The 23213-nt window shown below is 38.8% G+C and overlaps 1 protein-coding gene across 11 annotated transcripts in view; it reads left to right on the top strand.

The window, feature by feature from the left end:
- Marchf7 (membrane associated ring-CH-type finger 7) overlaps positions 1–23213 on the top strand; it is a 44534-nt gene that overhangs the window by 4271 nt on the left and 17050 nt on the right. For all 11 annotated transcript variants that reach the window (XR_012911793.1, XR_012911792.1, XM_075985113.1 and 8 more), the window contains exon 2: positions 22737–22901. Coding sequence is in view for 9 of the 11 variants with exons in the window: in XM_075985113.1 (XP_075841228.1) it covers positions 22749–22901 (153 nt within the window). In the remaining 2 variants the exon portion in view is untranslated. The remainder of the gene's footprint in view (positions 1–22736; positions 22902–23213) is intronic.

Here is a 23213-nt window from a genome sequence, read left to right as displayed (position 1 = left end):
AGCTGTGCATTACCACATTTTGCTTGAATGTGGGCTCTACAGACCTTCTTTCTGAGCAGAAAACATTTTACCTTTATATGTGGGTGCTACAGACCTTCTTTCTGAGCAGAAATGTTTTACCCACTAAGAAATTTCTCCGTCTCTTACTTATTTTTTGACATAGGGTTTCTAGCCTAAACTGGGTTTAAATATTTGAGGATGACCTTGACTTTCTGTTACTCATGCCTCTACTAGATGCCGATATTATAAACTAGGATTGCAGAAAGCCTCAACCACACCCAGTTGTATGTATTTCTGCATGCTAGGCAAGTAAGTATTCTGCCACCTGAGCTATATATCTCTAGCTCTGACCCCCCAATTTAGAAGTCTTCACAGCTAGCAGGACTTGGGCTGAGATGGGTATTTAGGTTTGTTTATTTTATGTATATGCCTGTATATACGTCTACCAAAAGCGTATAGGAGTCCAGTGTGGTCAAAGGGGACATCAGATCCTCTGGAACTGAGGGCAGATTGTTAACTGCCGTGTTGGTGCTGGAAACCAAACCCAGTCCTCTGTCAAGAGCGGTAAGCAATTTCATTGCAGAGTCATCTCCAGTTCCAAGTGAATTATTCTTAGTTCAAAGATACTGACTGTTAAGATAACTAAGCTTATAGAAGGCTCTTTGCAGAGAATGGCTTGTGTATAAACCTGAGTCTTAAAATATGTTTATTATATGATAAAGACAAATTTCAGATAATAAAAAAGCCAGTGGATTTTCTGAGCGATTTATGTGAAATTTCTAACTCTGGTGGTGTTTTATAATAGCATTTGTTCAATATGTACAGTGTCATCAAATCTCACAATACACTTTGAAAGTAGTATCGCCATTTTGTAGGTAAAAAGCCTAAACGTTAGAGATTAAATAATCATACCATTTATAGTGATTTCACATCTTATATTTTATCTTTTTTCTACAAATTGTCTGAAGTTGGCTTGTGCTGAAAATTAGGTAGTAGTCAGTTTATTTCCTACAAAACTTGTTATGTAAAGTGGTAGGTGAATTTTACTAGTAAATGTGTTAAATACGTTTGTTAAGAAATGTATTAAAATACAGGAAAAGACTTAGGTTTGGGAAACTATCGGTTCATATGGATAGGCTGGATCTTTTTCGTTAGTCTCATAGTGTGGTTTGTGTCTACTACGTTACAGTGTGACTTGACAATCTGAATAATGAAAACCATTATTAAGTAAATAGGACAGTCATCTGCAGTGTTATGATAGGAGAAAAAGCAGAATCAGAACTTGGTCAGGTTTAGTGTGACACAGCTTATAATTCCACTATGGGGGCTGAAGTAGGAGATCACAGTTGCAAAGCCATTCTGGGTAATTTAGTGTGATCTGTCTCAAAACCAAAAATAGAAAAAAAATTGTGTATAGCTTTGACTGGCATGGAGCTAACTGTGCAGATGAATTTAACCTTGAAATCAGAAGTCAGCCTGCCTCTGCCTCCTGAGTGCTGGGATTAAAGGCATGAGCCACCTGTGCTTGACTAAAATAATTTTTTAAATTACAGTTTAAGGCTATATCTCAGCGATACAGCACTTGCTTGGCATGTGAGAGGCCCCAAGTTTAGTCTCCAATACTACAAAAAAAAAAAAAAAGGAAAATAACTGCTTCTGGGTTGTATGATTACTTCTCTGCTTTATAACTTGTTAGCTTTTCAAATTTGGTTAAGTGAAAATCCAAGTTTTACATTGACAGGCAACTTGTGGTAGGGGTCAAACAAAATTGTCCTCATAATCAGGTAACAGAACTTTCTTGCTTCAAGTGTTTTCCATTAACTTATAAAATAAATGTGTGTGTGTCTGTGCCTGTCTGTGTGTGCCTGCATATATCTGCAGATTCCAGAAGCGGTTGGAGAGTGTTCCTTGGAGCTAGAGCTAAAGCATTTGTGAGCTGCCCTTCATTGATGTGGGTTTCTGGATTCCAGCCTTCAAGCAGCAAGTTAACTGCTGAGCCATCTCCCCATTTTCTGTTTTGATTTTTGATAGAATGTCTTGCTATGTTGCCCATTCTAGCATGGAACACATAATCTTCCTGCCTCAACCTGAGTGCTGGGATTGTAGACATGCATTATCATTCAAAGCTTTAGTTATACTCCATTTTTACTGTTAAAGATAAGTTGGAAGAATCGTGCTAAGGCTGACCAAGTAAAAGGTACAGTACAGACAGAAAACAAAGGGGTAATGCTGGTCAAAGAGTAAAAATGGGCATGATTAAAAATCTGCTAATCAGCCCACAATGCCCTACTATGCTTTCAGAGCTTCATTAACAACAACCTCTGGACTTTTAGTCATTTCATACTACTTACTTATTTTTCTTTGTTTTGAGACAGGGTCTCTCTGGAACTTACTATGTAGACCAGACTGGCTTTGAACTTAGGTCTATCTGCCTCTGCCTCCTGAGGGCTGGAATTAAAGGGGTGCATCATGACATCTAGCTGTTATTTATTCAATTAAAAAATTGTATTTTATATATTTTGTGTACTGTATATGGGCACTTGTAGAAGCCAGAGAATAACTTAATAATTTAAAGTTAGTTTTCTCTTCCACCAGGTGATTTCTGGGGAATCAAACTCAAGATTATGAGGCTTGGGAGCAGGTATTTTTAATACAAAGAGCTATTTCATAGGTGCTGCCAACAGCTTTCTCTTCCTATTAAATGTATTGGGCGTGTCTATAATTGTGTACCTTGTCAATTGCCTGTGTAAGCCAGAAGGGGTATTTTTCCCTGAAATTGGAGTTATAGACAGTTGTGAGCCACCTGTTACGCCCGTATCAAGAGACCACCAAACAAGACTACCACAGAGCTGGTATCTGATGCAAACACACTAGGGTTTATTAATTACAAGTTAGCTAACCCTCTGGCACAGTGGGTGGGGGAGAACCACTCAAGGCTTCAGGTTAAGGGATTTTTAAAGGGAAAATCCCGCAAGCAGAGTGGCACAAGCCTTGGCATTTTGTAATTGGGTAAAAGTAGACAACTTCTGAATTTGTTGGTTGGGGTATAGGGGAATTTTAAAACAGTGACTGTCAGCAAACAAGAATTTCAGAACAGCAGTTCATCAGATACCCACAAGGATGTTTGAAACAAGCAGGTGTTGTTTGGACACCCTGGTGGGTCACTTTGACCAAGGCTGACATAGTTTCTTGGAAGTGTTTATGACTTTGCCAGGCTTTATTCACTCCCCTAGTTAGGTCCTGTCAAAAATGGAGTTCTTTTTCAAAATGGAGTTTGTTCTGCTCCTTCACACCGAATATGGATGCTGGGAAGCAAATTTGTGTCTGCTGCAAGAATATTATGCACTACTGAGCAACTGTCTTTCTCTGCCCCCATTCCTTGAACTGTCTGACCTTGTACTTCATTGCTCCTTGCTCTCAAATCTCGAAAAAAAACAAAACAACAAAAAAGGAAAGCATTAAGATTCATTTAGTCCATTAGTATTCTGAGTAATTGCTTTTTTCTCCCTCTAGTTATTAGGTCATTTGTTTTCTTCTTTGGAAGTATGTATTAAGTCTGCCTTCTGTCCATTTCATTTCTTTTCTTTGGGTCCTCAACATTGTCTTGGAGCCAGTTATCTTCTTATATCTTAACTGGTTGCCTATCCTTCTTTGGGGGATTTTTGTTTGTTTTTAACTGAGGTTGTTTCAGAATCTTGAGTAACTGCTTAACTTAATAGCATTGACTTGTAACCTGGGGGTTGGTCTTCCACAAAGGCAGGAAAACTAACTTTTAAGTTCCTTTAGTGGCACAAAAAGTACAGAAGTTGTAAGTGAACGGATTAATGCTAAACAGATAAAAATTCTGTTGGATACTAATTATTTCATCCCTGAAGAGCCTTGGAGTGAGAGATCCTGCATACATACACCTGAACAGTGGATACCAGTGCTTTTACTGTTTGGAATAATCTGCTTTTTGCACTTGTTACTTTCAGAACTCTTCCTGGATCCTATTCTGTGCTTTGAAACACACCCTTCGGATTTTCTCGCTTTTATTCTTAAGAAATGCTTTAATATCTTTGTGTACCTTTTTTTTTTTTTTTTTTTTTGCTTTCATTTCATCAACAAGTCATTTCAAATACTACCTGTAAAGTTGTCTTCAATCTTTTTTGGAACTTTTGGCGCTTTGGTATTTCCATAACATTTTGAGGTTAATGTTTTTTTTCTTTTTTGAGACTTTTATTTTGTGTTTGTGTAAGAGGACATCTTGTGGGAATCATTTCTTTTCTTTTACCATGTGAATTCTGGGGATTGAACAGTCTTCTCACTGGCCCACATTTTGAGGGTTTTGTAATCATTATTTTCGTCCTTCTATGTAGGTGTGATATTAATTATCCTAGTTCATATTTGTGTGCTCTATTTCTGCCGGAGTGTAAGTGTAATGAGTAGCATTGGTTTAATTTGTAGTTGAGTCTAAACTGTAATAATGCTTGTTTGTCTAAAACCACTAAAATAGTAGATTGCCACTGCTTTATCCTTAGAGACCTAGAAGCCTGTGTGGTTTCTTCTCAGTATTACTGCATCAACCATGGGAATTTTTTTTTTGTTTCGCATTTTATTTTGTGTGTGTGGTGCAAGTGAGCCACAGACTTCATCTGAAGGTCAGGTAGAAGATTGTGGGAATTGGTTCTCTTCCTTGAACCACGTGGGTCCAAAGGGTCAAACTCAGATACTAGACTTGGAAGTGTGCCAGTGCCATCTTGTTGGCCCCAAGCTCAGTTTTGGTTGGTTGGTTTTGAAGGCCTTATCCCATAAAGGGGTCTCGAGCTTTTTGTACCTTTCTCAGCAGACTACTTTTGCATTTTACTAACTTAGCAAAATCCAATTTAGGGAAGCATTTTTGTTCTATCCTATTAGTGCTTCTGTCTTAGGCGGGCTCTCTCTGCCTGATTCTCTTGAAAGGTGAGAGTTTCTCAGTTTCTACTCCCCTTCCTGTCTTCTGCCCATTCTGGAGTCTAGAGTGCAGTCAGATTTTATGTAAGCCCCTGTTCTTTGTGCCAGCTGATCTCTGCCTTTAATTGGCAGACGGGATAGCTGAGTGGGTTTCATAACCCTCTCCAGTGTCCACAGACCTTTCTGCCCTATATCAATACAGAATCTTTGCAGGAAATGCAGTTTCTTAGCCTTTCCTTAACAACAGCTGATTTCCATCATGTTCTTTTGAAGGGTTTGGAAGTTGGCTAGGGTTCTCAAGATTCTCTTCTTATGTGTACTTGGCTTTGCCTACATGATTAATGCTGTTAAACTATCACAAAGTAGGTGTATACTGTTTTATTAATGAGACTTGTGTTTAACAGGCAACTTGGTAGATGGCACTTAACATCAGATGGAGACTTAATTTTCAGATTTTAACAACTGGTGATGACATAGATTTCTTTGGGAATTTACATGAAAGAAAACTTAAAGATTATTTCCGTGGAATAGATGTAAATACATTTAATGCTGTTTGAGAGTGTGTGTGTATGTGTCTGTAAATACACTTTGGGTAGTGTGTAATAGACCACCAAAAGCATGAACTAATTGTAGAGAAAACTCTGAAGGGCTTCCTAGGATTCTCAGATGAATGAAATTATCCACAGCAAGAGGAAGTCATCTTTTTTAGTAGCTACTGAGTACACCAATGTGGGAATTGGTACACATAACTCTTGGTGCATTTGTCAGTCTCTATTAAGATGGCTTTAAATCTTAGAATAAATAAAATTTATTTAGTTACTTATTTTTAGTTTTTGAGACAGGGTTTCTCTGTGTAGCCCTGGCTGTCTAGAAACTTACTATGTAGACCAGGCTGCCTCAAACGCACAGAGATGCTCTTGTCTCTGCCTCCTGAATGCTGAAATTAAAGGTGTTCACCACCACACCTGACCTAAAATAAATTTTTAAAAATCTGAAAAAATGCTTTATGGTGAGGGAGGATACATTAAAAATACAATGATTTAGTAAATAGTAATAATTACAGAGACTTAATCTTGGGAGTTGAGAGTTCAGTAGAATGACAGATTCAAACCCTTATTGAGATTGTAATGATTTTGTGGCTCATTATGTTCTTTCTGCGTTCAGAACAATTCGTAGAGATCAGAAAATGCAGTTCCGCCGGGCGGTGGTGGCGCACGCCTTTAATCCCAGCACTCGGGAGGCAGAGGCAGGCGGATCTCTGTGAGTTCGAGACCAGCCTGGTCTACAAGAGCTAGTTCCAGGACAGGCTCCAAAACCACAGAGAAACCCTGTCTCGAAAAACCAAAAAAAAAAAAAAAAAAAAGAAAATGCAGTTCCGTGTACCGGTCAGTGCTTGCTTGTTCTTGAGGGACAGGAGCATAGAATTCCATATTTTCGTGACTGGGGATTTCTTGTAAGCCTCAAAGTACAGTTCAGTGTAATGAAAATTGCATTTCAGTCTCAAGTAACTACATACAAATGCAGCGCTCTGTGTTCTACCTCTGATTCTTGCTTATGCTTTCCTTTTCTCATGGTGTTTAGCCGTTCTTATAGTTTATTCTCCACCAGGCTACAGCTTCTTAATATTCTTTTCTGCTCAACTTAATCATTCCTTTCTTTAAAATTAATTGCTCAGTACATAGTAATCATCCCGTAAAATTCTATTAAGTGGATGAGCTTTTAATAAATGCCTTCTAGATCTTTGTTTGGTAGACATTTTTCAAGGACTACATTTTATTTCTTGCTATTTTTTGTACTTTTGACCTACAACTTATGCAACCAAATTATGTAAGTTTTCATATAACACTTACATTGTCAAAATTCAATCAGTTTATGTAGTAGCATTGCCAAAAATAGCTTCATACAGTATCAAATTCTATCTCTCGAAGGACTCTGCCTCTCTGCCTCCTCTCCAGAGGTTTATTCTGAACAGACATCCTACTAAGTTACTTTTTACAAGAAAGAGCTAGGATTTCCAGTGCAAAATTTCACTTCTTTCTAATGAGCAGTTTTGTATGGACTTAACAAATATGTTATATAAATGAGAAAAAGCAAGTGGTAGGGAGATTTCTGAGTTAGGCGACCGTATCCTCGGTTAGCTAACATCTGCAGTTTCTAAAACAGTATAGGCACTGTTGTTAATTATCCTGGGAAATAGGTATGTTGCTATGAGCCTTTAATCCCAGCATTTATAAAGTAGAATCAGGCAGATCTCTGTAAGTTCCAGGCCAGCCTGGTCTACATAGTGTGACCCTTGTCTTGAGACGAATTTATCGTGGTATGGTAATCCTAAACTAGGATCCTACAGATTATAAACTTAGACTTTTCTAGGTAATTGAAGTCTGTGCATCCTACTTAGCAGGAAATCAGTCATTTTGTTCCATTTTTACCCCATTCTGGTGGCTGGTTGGTTGGTTTTTTGCTGTTTGTCCTAGGATTTGTTTATCTTCATATTTCTAAAAGATTTGTGTGTGCTGTTACTTCAGGATTTTTTTCATGCAATTCTTTTTGGTTATCATTATCTTTGTCTCTTTAATTTCTCCGCTTTATAGCATAATAAAATTGAGTAGCCTGTTTATACAATTCTAACTAAATATTAGCAGTCATTCAAATAGAAGAATACCTTCTCTCCCAGATTAACACAATTGCCCTTAAATTTTTTTTACTTTTTTTTTTTGAGACAGGGTTTCTCACTGTGTAGACCAGGATATCCTCTAACTCACAAGAGATCCGCCTGCCTCTGCCTCCCGAGTGCTGGGATTCAAGGCATGTACCACCACTACCCAGCTGCCTTTTAAAAATATTATAAATTAATTTATTTTGTGTGTATGAGTATGCATGTATAGAGTTGGTCTCTCTATTATATGAGTCCCAAGGATCAAACTCAGGTTGTAAGGTTTTGCATAAGGTGTCTTTGCCCACTAAACCATCTCACTGGTCCTACAAAAATAACTTTTAAGAAGATCTTTTGGGCCAGGCAGTGCATGTTTTTAATCCCAGCTCTTGGGAGATAGAGGCAGGCAGATCTCTGAGTTTGGGGTCAGCCTGGTCTATAGAGCGAGTTCCAGGTGAACCAGGGAAACACACAGAGAAACCTTGCCTCAAAACAAACAAACAAATAAAAATTTAAGAAAAAAAGATCTTTAAAACTGGTTATTGGAGGTGGGAAAGGAGGGTCAGGCCAGTAAACTTGAAAACTGTCAGGCACTGTGTACCTGAGAGTGAGAGTAAGTTTTCCAATAGTTGCTCTCATGTCAAAACAAACTAGCCTCAGTTTGTTCTTAGAATATCAGAAATATATCAATAAACCATGTTTATGCTGGGTTTATTGTATTTCGGGTTGGTAAGCAGGATCTGGAATTAGTGCTGCTTTGTTGGATATTTATTATAATGATAGATATTTGTTGCAGTTGAATTTTCCCTAAACTATATGCAATGCCATTTTTTCCTGGACCCAGTAATGCAAATATATTTTGCTTGATAATACGGTACTGGAATGTATAATATTTTGCCACAATGCTCATATCATAGTGAGTTTTCTTTTTTTTATAGGTTTGATATTCTGCAGTAGTCATTGTTTAATTTTATGGCTCCCTGATTAGTATGAGGTTGTTTTTTTAATACTAATAATTTTCTCATTAAAATAAAAAGATGACTTTTTGTTATAGGTACACGGTTTTCCAATTGTACCCGCCCATCATTTCTTCCACACTGTCCATGAAATATAGTTTCCACATGATGCTTTATTTCTTAGAACCTCTCCTTCTTTTTCCTCACTCCAGTGTGACCCGTTGTTCCCTAAGCTTTCCTGTTGCTGTTCTCTTGAACGCTCCCCTTTGTCACAGCTTCCTAGGTTCTTTATGTGGTTGTTTCATGCTTCGCATGTTTACTTTGGTAGGACATGGTCTTCACTTGAGATACTGTGGTGGGGCTTTCTCTGTGGGAGTGCTGAGATATGCCCTCAGTCCTTTTGTTCTTTGATTTAACCAATCAAATGTTTTGTTCTTTAGCTCACAGTCATGGATTAGAATTCATGGCTTTATACATGCTTTTCAGTACTTCATGCTTTGTTTAATAGTTGAATATTGCCAGATTTCCCTTTGTGGGGCCACTTTCCTACTGTGGCAGACTGTAGGATCTTCGCTTTGTTTCTGTTTCTGAAATTTCACACTGAAATGGTTGTGGTTTGAATGTGAAATGTCCTCTGTAGGCTCATGTGTTAGATAAAACATTTGGTCCCCAGCTAGAGCTGTGTTGAAAGGCTGTGGAACCTCTAGGAAGTGGAGCCTTGCTGGAGGCAGTGGGTCACGGGAGTGAGCCCTTTGGTTCCATACATTAACCTCACTTACCTTTTCCATTGCTGTCTTACTGCTAATGTTTTTGTGTCACTGCTTCATGCCCTGCTGCCCTGCTGTTCTCACTCTGGTGGCTGTATCCCTTGAACTGGCAGTCAGAAGAGCGGCTTCCTTCCTCCTCTCTTAGTTGCTTCTGGTTCGTGGTTTTTTTGTTGTTTAATTTTTGGCCACAGCAGTGAGAAAAGCAGTGCAGTGTTAAAATGGTGTTGCTTACGATGCTGCTGTTACTCTCTTGGATCTCGCTTCCTTCATTTCATTGTGGAGGTTGGTGTGTTTCAGTTGTAGAAAGGTAATCCCTGGCAGTTTTCTTTTGTTAGACCACAATCAAATGGTAATCCTTTTGAACAATTCTTTTCATGTTTGTTTTTTCCTTTTCTGAGGTTTCCTTGGTTTATTTCAGTTTTTATGCTTTGACCATTCCAATCTTTCTCATTTTTTGCGTGTATTTCATTTAGAAACTCCACAACTCTTACGATCCTGGTTGCATATTCTCAAACATCTTTATTTTGATACCTTTGAGGATGATAATCAACCTTTTTCTCCCCAATTTCTTTATTTGATTTGTCTTTTATATAATATCAATTCACTGAGTATTTAGTTTTGTTGTGCTTGATGTTTGTTACTAGGAAAAAGCAAGTTAGATAGTTGATAAATAGCGGTCCTGGGGGGGTAGAATAATTCTGGTGAGTTAGGTTGTGTCTCCCCCCCACCCCCTGTCTGCCTGCCCGCCTCCTTCCCTCCCTCCCTTTGTTCCTCTCTCTCCCTGCCCTAGGAATCAAACCAGGGCCTCTTGCATGCATGCCAGTGAAAGCACTCTTATATTTTTGGTTGTGATCCTAGTCTTGGCTGAGCCATCATTTCAGCCCCACAAAAAGTACTCTTACTTTGAGAATATGCCAAATGTTATTATTTGGAAATCTTACCTCTGATTTTTTTGTTTGTTTCTGTTTAAAATCTTTTTAGGTTTGTTTTATGTGTATGATTATTTTGCCTTCATGTATATATGTGCACCATGTATACGCCTGCAGGTGGTTGAGAGTTGTCATGTAGGTGCTGGGAATGGAACCCAGATCTCTGCGGTCTTAACTGCTAAGCCATCTTTTCTGTCCTGACCTCTTGTGTTTCTTAGTGATTTAAGAATAAAAAATTATAATTCTCCTAACAACATTTTTCATGGGGGCGGGGAAGCAGAGAGAGAGAGTCAGTTAAGTCTGTCACTGGACTTGGAACTTGGCAGGCAGGCTAGGTTAGCTAACCAGACTTAGTCCAACTCCTCCTGGCTGAGATTAAAAGCACATGTCACCCCATTGCCTTTTTGTGTAGCTCTAAGGATTGAATTTAAATCACGTGACTTACTTCAGTACTTTGCTGCCTGATTTGTCTCCCTAGCCCTCTCCAAATAAATGTTTTTAACTAATGGAATTTTTAGCCCCATGCGTCATCTTTTTTTCTCTCCATAATTTTTTGATTGTAGTAAAATGGCATTATGTAGAATTTATCATCCTAATTGTGTTTAAGTGTACAATTGATTTTATTAGATATATTTATTTGACATATAACCATTATTACTACCCATCTCCATAGTTCTTTTCACTTTTCACTAAAGCTATACACACTTGTGGTAAATCTTGGCTCCTCTTGGTAACTGCCCTTCTGGGTTGTTTTTTTTTTTTTTGGTCTTTAAGATTTTGACTATGTTAAATAGGTGAAATCATGTAATAGTTGTCTGTGACTGACTTGTTTAAAAGTATAATTTCTTCAAGACTGATTAATAGTCTATCATGGGTCAGAATGCCCCTTTAAAGCTTTTTTAATATTACGTTTATTTTATTTTTGGATTTTTGAGAATAGGGTCTTTCTGTGTATTTCTGACTGTCCTGGAACTCACTGTGTGTTACGGGAGGTCCTCCCACTCCTCCAGCCTATCGCCGCTGAGATACCAGCCCCTTGGGGCGTGGTCTCTCTCCCTTTAAAAAAGCGGCCACTTCCCTCTCCTCTCTCTCTTCACTTCCTGCTCCGCCGGTGACTTGACTTCCTTCCTGGTTACGCAGAGGGCTGACAGTGATCTGTAAGTTTTTTCCCCTTTAAATAAATACCACCCTATTAATCATAATTCCAAACCGGTGTGGCATTGTTTGTGACTTACGCCTTCATTTGGCGCCCAACGTTTGGTTTTAGAACCTCTCCCGGCTCGCAGCCGCGAGTTCGGCTTGGCGGCCGGAAGTTCGGCTTGGCGGCCGCAAGTTCGGCTTGGCGGGCGCTTGTTCAGCTTGGCGGGAGCCCTTGCTTCCTCAGCCGCTGCCTGTGGATTTAAACTCCACAGGCCCACGTAGTCTCTGCCCGCCTGGTTTGCTCTTTTCTGAGTCGTTTTTAAATCCCCCTTGCAAGCACAGCTCTTAAGTGGCGCGAACCAGAGCACGCGGTTGCTGAAAGCTGCAACCCCTCAGGGTGACTCTGTCACGTGGAGGCATAAGCGGCTTCCAGGTTGCTCTTCTCTACCCCTGGATTCTGGTTTCTGGTTCCATCTCTGGAATTGATTTAATTACATTTACTTTGTTGAGCAACTTACATTTTCCAGTTTTTAACAAATACTAGGCGGACTCTGAAACAGGACCGTGTTTTCGTCGAGACTTGGCAACAGCGCCACCTGCTGGATAATAGGTAATATGGCAGTTCCCGTTTCCAACGCGAATTTTACTGTTCTGGTTACCAATACAATGGGTTATATCATGCAAGGTTTATATGACTATGGGGATAACTTAATTTACTGGTTACTAGGTTTTAGTATTCTTTTGCATATTCTATCATTTAGGAAGATCATGGCACTCCTAAGAACCATACAATCTTTACTAGAAACTCATGCAGGTCAGGAGATTAAGGATTCAAAAGAGACAATAATAAAAAGACTTGAAATGATTGAAGAAATGATTGGAGCTGGTGAACAGAGTAATAAGGCACAAGGACAGGATACAATGCCAACACCAGCTATTAGAACTGGCTTACCAAAGGTTTTAGCAGCATACCCTATACTTAATTCTGACAAAGCGTCAACTTCTAAAGGCTCAAAGGGAGTCAGAGAAGCTAGATGGACGCCAATAGCAATGAATGATCTAAAAGAAATTAAGCAAGCTATTGTTAATTTTGGCTTGCACTCTGCATACGTAAAGGAAATGATAAGGACTTGGGCTTCTAATGCTAGAGCTACCCCCCATGATTTCCATCAGTTAGTGTCTGCAGTTTTAGATAATGGACCTTCCTTGATGTTTGGAATTTATTTTAGAGAAGAATCCAAACATATGGAACAGCAAGGAAGAGCAAAAGGTATTGAGGTTTCCCAAGACCAAATTCTTGGTGCAGGAGAATATGCTGATCCACAGGTCCAAGCTCTTTATGATGATGAAGTATTGTGTCTATGTCACCAAGCAGCTTTAAATGCTTGGAATAGGATACAAGATCCAGCAAAAAGGGTTGAATCATATACCAGAATTAGGCAGGGACAGAGAGAACCCTTTATTGACTTTTTGCAAAGATTAATTAAGGCTCTGGACATAGGGGTAACAGACCCAGAAGCTAGACGAATACTTCTTGAATCTCTAGCTTTTGAGAATGCAAACATAGAATGCAAAAAGATAATTGGGCCTTTAAAGTCTAGATCAGCACCTATGGATGAATGGATTCAGCATACGATGAATGTTGAGACGTTTAGCTATAACGATGAATCTTGGGTAGGAGAAGCGATTTCCACAGCAATGAGGAGACATCAAACTGCCAGGTGTTTTAATTGTGGTAAATTAGGACATCTGAAAAGGGATTGCAGGCACAGAATTTCTAGGAATATTATCTCCTCTGGGAATGACAAAGATAGGAGACCTAGGCCTTCAGGTATATGTAGGAGATGCGGTAAAGGCCGACATTGGTCCAATGAATGCAGGTCAACAACAGACAAACAAGGCAACCCGATACCGTCGGGAAACTCCTTGAGGGGCCTCTCGCAGGCCCCCAAGCCAACAGTGGCCCAGTCATTCCCAGTCACAGTGGAGAACGTGCCTCACCAAGAAAATTAAAAGCTCCAATTTCTGCTGTAAAAAGTAATACTGGTCTAAATGATGAAATCCATGTGGAGGATGAGTCAAAAAACCCAGTTGGACAGAGTAAACGTATATTTTGGCAGACTTCTATTAATGATCAAAGACCAAAGCTAAGAGTCTGTATAAATGGCACTTTTATTGAAGGCTTATTAGACACAGGTGCGGATGTAAGTATCATTACCCCAGAATCTTGGCATCCGAATTGGCCTCTTAAAGAGGTAGATGTTCAGTTCCTGGGAATTGGAACCCTATCTCGTGTAAAACAAAGCACAAGATGGGTTGAATGCATAGGGCCCGAAGGGCAAATAGGAAGACTAAGGCCATATATAGCCAATATTGCCATAAATTTATGGGGCCGTGACCTGCTACAGCAATGGAATACCCAGATTAACATTCCTGTAGTTCCAGGAACTCATAATTCTGGGAAGTATATGATGAGGTATTATGGAAAAAGGTCACTAGCCATTCAGGCTGTACAAGAACATACAGCAAATACCAAACCTTTAGAGGTACCAACAGCCCTACCTTTAAAATGGCTAACTGAGAAGCCAATATGGATCAAACAGTGGCCTCTAGCTGAAGATAAACTACAGGCATTGGAACAGCTGGTGCAGGAGCAACTAGATGCTCACCACATTGAAGAATCAACCAGCCCTTGGAATTCTCCTGTGTTTGTTGTAAAAAAGAAATCTGGTAAATGGAGAATGGTGACAGATCTAAGAGCTGTCAACAAAGTAATTCAACCTATGGGCTCACTACAATCTGGAATTCCTTTGCCTTCTCTGTTACCAAAAGGATGGCCTCTTATAGTTATTGATTTGAAAGATTGTTTTTTCACTATACCGTTACAAGAAAAGGATAGAGAAAAATTTGCCTTCACAGTGCCTACTTATAATAATTCTCAGCCCAATAGGAGATATCAATGGACTGTCCTCCCACAGGGTATGCTCAATAGTCCTACACTGTGCCAATATTTTGTAAGTAAGCCATTGGAAATAATTCGTAAACAATTCCCCAAGTCCATTATTTATCATTACATGGATGACATCTTGTTATCTGATTCAAATAAAGATACTTTAGAAAGGATGTTTGAAGAAGTAAAGAAAGTCTTGCCTAGGTGGGGATTACAAATTGCCCCTGAAAAGATTCAAAGAGGAAATTCTATTAATTACCTAGGTTACAGAATAGGGTTAGAGAAAATTAAAACGCAAAAGGCACAAATTAGGAGAGACCGGTTAAAGACTCTTAATGACTTCCAAAGATTGTTAGGAGACATTTCCAGTCTACGACCAGCTGTTGGGATAACACCTGATCTAATAGTTCATTTAAACAAAACCTTAGATGGTGATAAAGATTTGAATAGTCCAAGAGAACTGACAGCTGAAGCAGAAAAGGAACTGACAATGATTGAGGAAAAATTACAGGAGGCACATGTGGATAGGGTGAACCCAAATCTTAGCTGCATCCTAGTCATATTGCCTTCCAGAATTTCTCCTACAGGGATTCTAATGCAGAGGGAAGATATTATTTTGGAGTGGATATTTATACCTAATAAACCAAGTAAAAAATTAAAAACTTATGTGGAAAAAGTCTCTGAATTAATTATAAAAGGTAAGCTGAGACTTCGTCAACTAGCAGGTATAGACCCAGCAGAAATTATAGTGCCTTTTACTACTGAAGAAATAAAAAAGTTATGGGAAGACAATGAACCGTGGCAAAGAGCTTGTGCTAATTTTTTGGGAGAAATTAATAGCAACTATCCCAAAAGTGGTAGACTTAACCTCATAAAAAGAACTTCTTGGATTCTTCCTAGAATTGTACGTGATGCTCCAATAACTGGAGCCCGTACGTTCTATACTGATGCAAATAAATCAGGGAAAGCAGGTTACAAGTCAGATGAATTGAGTAAGGTGGAACAAAGCCCTTATAATTCTGTCCAGAAGGCAGAATTATATGCCATTCTTATGGTGCTAAGGGATTTTAAAGAACCTCTTAATATAGTTACAGATTCGCAATATGCAGAAAGAGTTATCTTGCATATTGAAACCGCTGAATTTATACCAGATGACACAGAGTTGACTTCATTGTTTATCCAGGTACAAGACATAATCAGGAACAGGCTTTGTCCGATGTACATAACACACATCCGGTCCCATACAGGTCTGCCTGGTCCTCTAGCCCAAGGCAACGCTGAGGTTGATCAATTATTGATTGGAAGTGTGTTGCAGGCCTCAGAATTTCATAAGAAGCATCATGTCAATAGTAAAGGCCTAAAGAAAGAATTTTCCATTACTTGGCAACAAGCTAAGGACATTATAAAGAGATGTCCTACTTGTTCTTTCTATAATCAAACACCGTTGCCTGCAGGGAGTAACCCAAAGGGCACTAAGAGAAATGAAATCTGGCAGATGGATGTGTTCCACTTTATAGAATTTGGTAAATTAAAATATGTACACCACACCATAGACACGTATTCAGGTTTTCAATGGGCTACTGCCCTGAGCTCAGAAAAGGCTGATTCAGTAATCACACATTTATTGGAAGTTATGGCCATCATGGGTATACCTGCGCAAATAAAGACAGATAATGGTCCAGCATATGTATCTAAGAAAATGAAACGCTTTTTTGATTATTATAATATAAAACACATTACAGGTATACCAAATAATCCTACAGGTCAGGCAGTTATAGAAAGATCAAATCGTACTATAAAGGATATGCTGAACAAACAGAAAGGGACCGAAAATACCCCCAGAAATAGATTACATAATGCTTTATTAACCTTGAATTTTCTTAACGCTAATGAGAAAGGAACGACAGCAGCAGAGAGACATTGGATAATGGAAAAGTCTGCTGAACTAAATCAACCGATTTATTTCAAAGATGTGCTGACCTCTCAGTGGAAGCCAGGAGATGTGCTACGTTGGGGAAGGGGTTTTGCTCTTGTTTCCACAGGAGAAGAAAAATTGTGGATACCATCAAAATTAATAAAGTTTCGATTTGAAGAAGAGAAACCTCTTGGAAAGGAGAAATGACAACTCATCCACAATGATTATATTCATACAGGTGGTAAGAAAAACATAGAATGGGGGCAGGGTTCTGTTCTTATCTCCACAGGAAAACACTCATCTTTGAGAAATTCAAGGGACCCTGGATGTTTGGATACTGACAGATGGAAAAATACCTGCCCGATAGGAAATATCAAGAAAACTGAATGGGCTGTGTAAGTAATATTAAACCATATTTCTAAATTTATAAAGCTGGTTTTGAAGTTGGACTCTGGCTCAGTCCCTCTCCAATTCCAAGCCTGTTAGTAAGAGAAAAACCCAGAGTTTCTGGAGTTTCTGTCTCATGTCAAGAGCCATGATGTGGGACAGAAAGAAATATGAGTTTAGAAAACATCTTTGCTTTTCTTCATATCTATCATACTTTTCATTGAATATATCTATCATGTCTTTCATTGAATATATATATATGTCTATATGATTAATGCTTAAGTTTTTCATAATGAACAATGAGTTTTTCCTGAAGTGACATTTGAAGTTTCCAGGAAGAAGATGGGGCCCCATAACAACAACTCCACCTGGTTGATATGACGTCATGATACTGATAGCGCTACAACAAGACCTGCTTTGGGTACCAGCTGCACAAGACAGTTCCAACTTGGTTAGCTGAAATGGTGCACATCTTATACAACATTTTGGCCAGACCTGCACAAAATACTCAGAGACTATTGGCAATATTAAAAGACTTGATCTTGAAATTTAACCATCATTTTACTTTCACAGGATCCCCCAGAAAGAACGTCGCCCCCATGACAGCTGGAAGTAATTCTAGAGGACGACGTCCCCTCTCCCAGTAAAGTTTGCCCTTGGGTTTAGGGACATCATTTAGGGGTTGATTATAATTAGTATATGATTGAGGGTTGGGGGAGGAATTTTATAAGCTCAGGGATCATTTTGAAAAAAAAAAAAAGAGGGATGATGGGATAATAGATTTGTAATTGTGAGTTACTGTTTTTAGACAAATATATTGGTATAGATTCTTGTATATTGATACAAAGTTAAATTATATTGACTATTGTATGCATGCATGTTTCTACCTTGTTTAAAACATTTTTATGTATTGACATATATTGTATTGTATATATTTACCATATTGCTGTGTACATTTCTACCTCTGATTAAGATACTTATATAATGTTTGTGTATTGATATATATTTACCTACTGCAATGTATATTTGTACATTGTTTATATTTGGAGGTCATTGTCCTCATTTGTTTCACAGTTGTTTATTGTCTTAATCTTTAAGTTAGATAGATATTGAGAATTATATAGACTAATAGTCATCTAAGTTTGTCATTTATAATTAGACTAATCAGGTTCTTTAGATATATAGAGATTATACTCAGTATAGATAGATAGTCTTCAACTTCTTCAAAGAGCTGTAGAAAATGGCCTTTAATCTAACTCAGAGTTTTGTGGTAGTGAGACACAATTGCTCCTGGCAACACCACTCTATTCCCGAGAGAATGTTGAGCACCAAAGACACTCCACCTGGAGCCTTTCCTTTTGGCAGAACTGGCCTTGGGGCAAAGAAATGCCCATACCTCAACCACTGACAAAGATACAGAGCATGCATCAATGGATAAAACAGGGCTGTCTTATCCTGCCAAGACAGGGTAAGATAGTTTTGAAAAGTTGCTTGCCTTTGAAAATGGTGTGTCAGTTATGTTAGGCCTTAGCCAAAGTTGGTTGCTTCAACACTGCTAATGTGACTTTGGGTGATTGCCTAGGTAGCTAGTTGTCTCTGTGATTTGTTGCATGTTTTGGAAGTTGTTTTACTGAACTTCCTAATTAACCAGGTAACATTATTTCCCTTCTCAGATCTTCGATGGGGTTGAAGACTATATAGATGTAGTTACTTTTCTCTCATGACTTGGCCAAGTTATTTATTATACAAGACCTAAGCTAGTTAGAATAGGATATTTGTACTTATTGTATATAATTTCATAGTAGGTTTAGAACTCTCTTATTTAAACAAAAGGGGGAGGTGTTACGGGAGGTCCTCCCACTCCTCCAGCCTATCGCCGCTGAGATACCAGCCCCTTGGGGCGTGGTCTCTCTCCCTTTAAAAAAGCGGCCACTTCCCTCTCCTCTCTCTCTTCACTTCCTGCTCCGCCGGTGACTTGACTTCCTTCCTGGTTACGCAGAGGGCTGACAGTGATCTGTAAGTTTTTTCCCCTTTAAATAAATACCACCCTATTAATCATAATTCCAAACCGGTGTGGCATTGTTTGTGACTTACGCCTTCAACTGTGTAAACCAGGCTGGCTTTGAACTCAGACGTCTGCTTGCCTCTGCCTCATTAGTAATGGGATTAAAGGTATACACCACCACACCCAGCTTATTTTGGTAGGTGAGTGATGTATATGTTCATGGGTGTGTGTGTGCCATAGCATATGCGTGGAAGTCAGAGACGAGTTTGTAGCAGTTGATTTTCAACCTTGTAGATTCCAGAGATCCAGCTCAGATTGTCCAGCAAGGCACCAGATACCTTTACCTGCTAACTCACCTTGCTTGGCCCTCCCTCCCTTTTTAGGCTGGTTATGAGTTTTATGTATGCACTACATTTTACTTAGCCATTTACCCATTTATCGGTAACATTTGAGCTCTGTTGTGAAAAATATTGCTGTTTTGGGAATGTACATATAATTTCAAGACCCTTATTTTCAGTTGGTTAGGTTGGTTTGGTTTGGTTTGGTTTGGTTGATGCCCAAAAATGGAGTTACTGTGTTCTCTGATAATTCTGTTTTTATCTTTGAGGAATTGTCATTACTGTTTCTATAAAAATTGTATTTTGCTATGATGTCTTTTCTTTTCTTCCCTTTTTATTAATGGTTTAAGTCTTTGATTCACTTACTTTTGCTTTAGTGACAAATTTTTGTTCTGTGATGATAAGGTTAAATACTTTGTTTCTAGTTCTTATATCTTTCTGGTCCCTAGATTATAACACCATCCTTTGCTGAGTTTCTGGACCTGTCCTACTTCAGCTCCCCCTCAGTGTATTTTTTTTTTTAAGTCTTTGATTACATTTATGAGGCCTTGAAAGGTGAGCAAAAGGACCGAAGATAGAAGGTAGCCTGTTCTCAGTAGTTCCTGATATGGTTGCTTTAACCACATCCGTATTGCTTTCAGTCTTATTTCTCATTTGCTGAAAATTTCTTAGTTACATAATAAGACACTTGACATGTTTTCTTACTTACTACAGACTTATAAGTTATCTAATATTTGCTGTGTTGTAGCCAGAAACAGACTGATATGTTTGTATTCTTTCACAGTGTCAAAATTTATTTAATAACAAATTCACAAGCTACTTAGGCTTTATTGGTTTTACTTTGCTGATTACCATTGATTTCATAAGTACTTTATTATATTCCAGTCTTAATTAGTAATATCTGTTAACAAACCTGGTCATGCATCCCATGATACACAATAAATACAGAAAACCCAAGAAAGGGTTAAAGTGGCCAGTAATGATGGTGAAGGTGTAGGCTGATACTAATGTCAATCACCACAAGTAATTAAATGACAGGTTAGTGTGAAGTCTAGGCAAGGATCCCATGACTAGGCTTAGTTTAGCTTTAAAGTGGGCAGGCATAAGAACAGGGCTAGCACTTGGGAGGCAGAGGATAGCCTGGTCTACAGGGTGAGTTCCAGGATAGCCAGGACTATGCAGAGAAACCCTGTCTTCCTACCCCAAGGGAAATTTTTTTTTAAGTTTTTAATTTTTTAAAATATTTTTATTTTTAACAATTCTTAGTTTGAATTGTTGGGGCTTGGTATATGCAAGTGAGAGAGAGAGAGCCAGAGACATACCCTGTAGCTAGAGGACTTGATATGCAGTTGTGAACTGTCCGGTGTGGGGGCTGAGAACTGAATCCATAGCCTCTTTAAGTATAATATATGCTTAGTTATATGTGAGTGAAGTTAGGTTTTTATGCTTGCTGCCCAACAAGTACCTTACCAGCTGAGCTGGTAAATTACCATATAATTAGTTCCATCTCTGGTTTACATATTTTATAGATCTTTTTTTCCCCGATATTCCAAGTAAGTTACAAAGGAACACTAGAAGAGCACTCACAGGATCGCTTTGCCGACGACTAATGAGTAATCAGTGGTCCCTTAACCCTCACATGGTGTTTGGTAAATGCCAGCTATTACTTTTATCTATGTTAGAGTTAAGAGAGCGTATCAGTGGTAAAGAAAAGGAAAATACTGGGGCTGGAGAGATGGCTCAGAGGTTAAGAGCATTGCTTGCTCTTCCAAAGGTCCTGAGTTCAATTCCCAGCAACCACATGGTGGCTCACAACCATCTGTAATGAGGTCTTGTGCCCTCTTCTGACCTGCAGACATGCACACAGACAGAATATTGTATACATAATAAATAAATAAATAAATATTTAAAAAAATAAATAAAAGGAAAATACTTATTTTGGAGACATGTTTTCCCTGTGTAGTTCAGGCTAGCCTCTCGAAGTTCTGCCTCAGGCTCTGGAATGCTAGGGTTCAGGCATGGGGGTGTGTTGCATCCTGTTTTATATTTATTCTTTTTATGATTTTCAACTTGTATGTTTTGAGTACCTGTTTTCCCACATTGTTTGAGTCAGATTCTGGCAGCTCTAATAAGCTAGGCTCAACCACCTGTCCTAACAGACCAATTACACAGAGAAGTAATAGAAACAAAGAAGATACACACACACACACACACACACACTCCATTCATACAATATAAGTTTGGGTTCATTTATTTTACTTATTTATATGTGTATGCACTTGCCCATGATGCCAGAAGAGGAGGATGGATACACTGGAGCTGGAGTTAAAGGTGGTTGTAAGCTTTCTTTTGTGGGTGCTGGGATCTCTGGCCTTTTGCAAGAGCAAGCGGCAAGTGTTCTTAACTGCTGAACCCATCTCTCCTGCCTCTAGCTTTAGATTTCAGTAAAAGGCAAGAGGTTTGCATAACTAAGCAGTCATGATGAAAGTGTGGTCCTTACCATCTTTGACCAATCATTGTGCTCCAGTCTCTCCTGCCAGGTAGTTTATCAGCATGTCGGGACTGTGTGAAATCTTCTGTGTGTGTGTGGGGGGGGGGGGGCGGCGACACAACCAGGCCTGGAGACATTCCAATTTGTTAGGTTTGTTACAGTCTTAACAGTCTGATAGCCAAAGGGAGGCGGGTCACAAAGGTCTATCCTTAGAAAATTCCTGCCAGTACATTATCTAGGCTGTGGTTTAGAAGTACTTCAAATGATCCTGACCTAAAGAAATTCATTGTTGAGAAAGGGAAATAAAGTGATAAGCAAATAACAGGCTGTGGTGTCTTAAGAAAAATGTGCGAAAAGTGGAATTATACAGTATAAAGATTTACTCTAATGGGCAGAAATTAGATAAGGAATATTGAGGCTTCCCAGTTGTATAAAGGGTTGTGAGAGTAAATTTGTTAAAGGATGTGAAAGTAGTGTAAGAGGCATGGACATTACAAAGTAGTGTAAGAGGCATGGACATTACAAAGTAGTGTAAGAGGCGTGGACATTACAAAGTGTAGTGTAAGAGGCGTGGACATTACAAAGTAGTGTAAGAGGCGTGGACATTACAAAGGAGTGTAAGAGGTATGGACATTACAAAGGATGGCACAAGAGTCAAGGATAAATGTATGTGAGGAAGAAGTTGAGGCATTGCAATACAGATCTGTGTGTTGTGTAGAACATCTTTCCATATCTCTTAAATGGGCATTAGGAAACCTTGACTGGATGTTACCAAACCTCTGCCTTCAAGGAGAAGGGTGGTAAGAGTTTCATAGTTCAATATTGTTGCAAATAGTTGATTTGACTATCTGATGCTTTTTAATTTTAAAATTTATTTTGTATGTGCATGTGCAGAGGGCAGAGGACAGTTCTCTGGAGTCAGTTCTTTCCTCCCTCCCTGTGGAGGCAGAATTTAATCTGTCTCCCAGGTGAATGTTTACTCCAGATTAGCTGATGTGAGAACTTCTTGGTGAATTGGGGATTCTTGTCTCTGCCTCCTCTGGAGATGGAACTCTGCTCTCAGGCCAGGCTTGCAAGGCTAACAGCACCTTTACCTGCTAATTTGAGCTGGCCGGGCCAGTCCTTTAATGGCTCCTTTTCTGTTATGACACCTGAATTGTGTCTCAAACTAAATGAATATTTTAGAGTAAATGTTGCTGTATATAGTTGGGGGTGGGAGGTAAGTGCTTGCTTGTCTTCCAAAATAAAATTAACACAAATTTGCATTTCACAGGAAACCTTGAGCATGGAGTCTAAACCTTCCAGGATTCCAAGAAGAATTTCTGTTCAACCCTCTGGCTCTTTAAGTTCTAGGATGGTGTCTGGAAACAGAGGAGCTAGTTTAAATGATCCCTATCACTCTAGAGACTCTTCCTTTAGACTGGATTCTGAATATCAGGTAGTATTTTAACTTGAATATATATATGTACAGTCAAATTCAAAAGGCTTTGGGCACATTTATTAATTTTTTTTTAAAAAAAAAACTGCACCCGAGGCATCTTAACAACCTTAAATTATTAAAATAGAGATAAAATTAATAGCTAATTATTTATGGGGCTTCTGAATTATGGCTAAGAGTATAGTCTTTATAAAATGCTTTCTAAAATTAGGAAACTTTCATTAATTAAAATAAATTTTAGCTGAAGTGGTGGGTGTTGGCGGATGGCTTTATCTGTGGATAAATACTTCTTCCAGTGAAAATACTTATTAA

Source organism: Microtus pennsylvanicus, chromosome 9 (assembly GCF_037038515.1).
Source record: "Microtus pennsylvanicus isolate mMicPen1 chromosome 9, mMicPen1.hap1, whole genome shotgun sequence".
NCBI classification, from domain to species: domain Eukaryota; kingdom Metazoa; phylum Chordata; class Mammalia; order Rodentia; family Cricetidae; genus Microtus; species Microtus pennsylvanicus.
The sequence above is the reverse complement of the archived record's forward strand: the minus strand, read 5'-3'. Positions and strand labels throughout refer to the sequence as shown.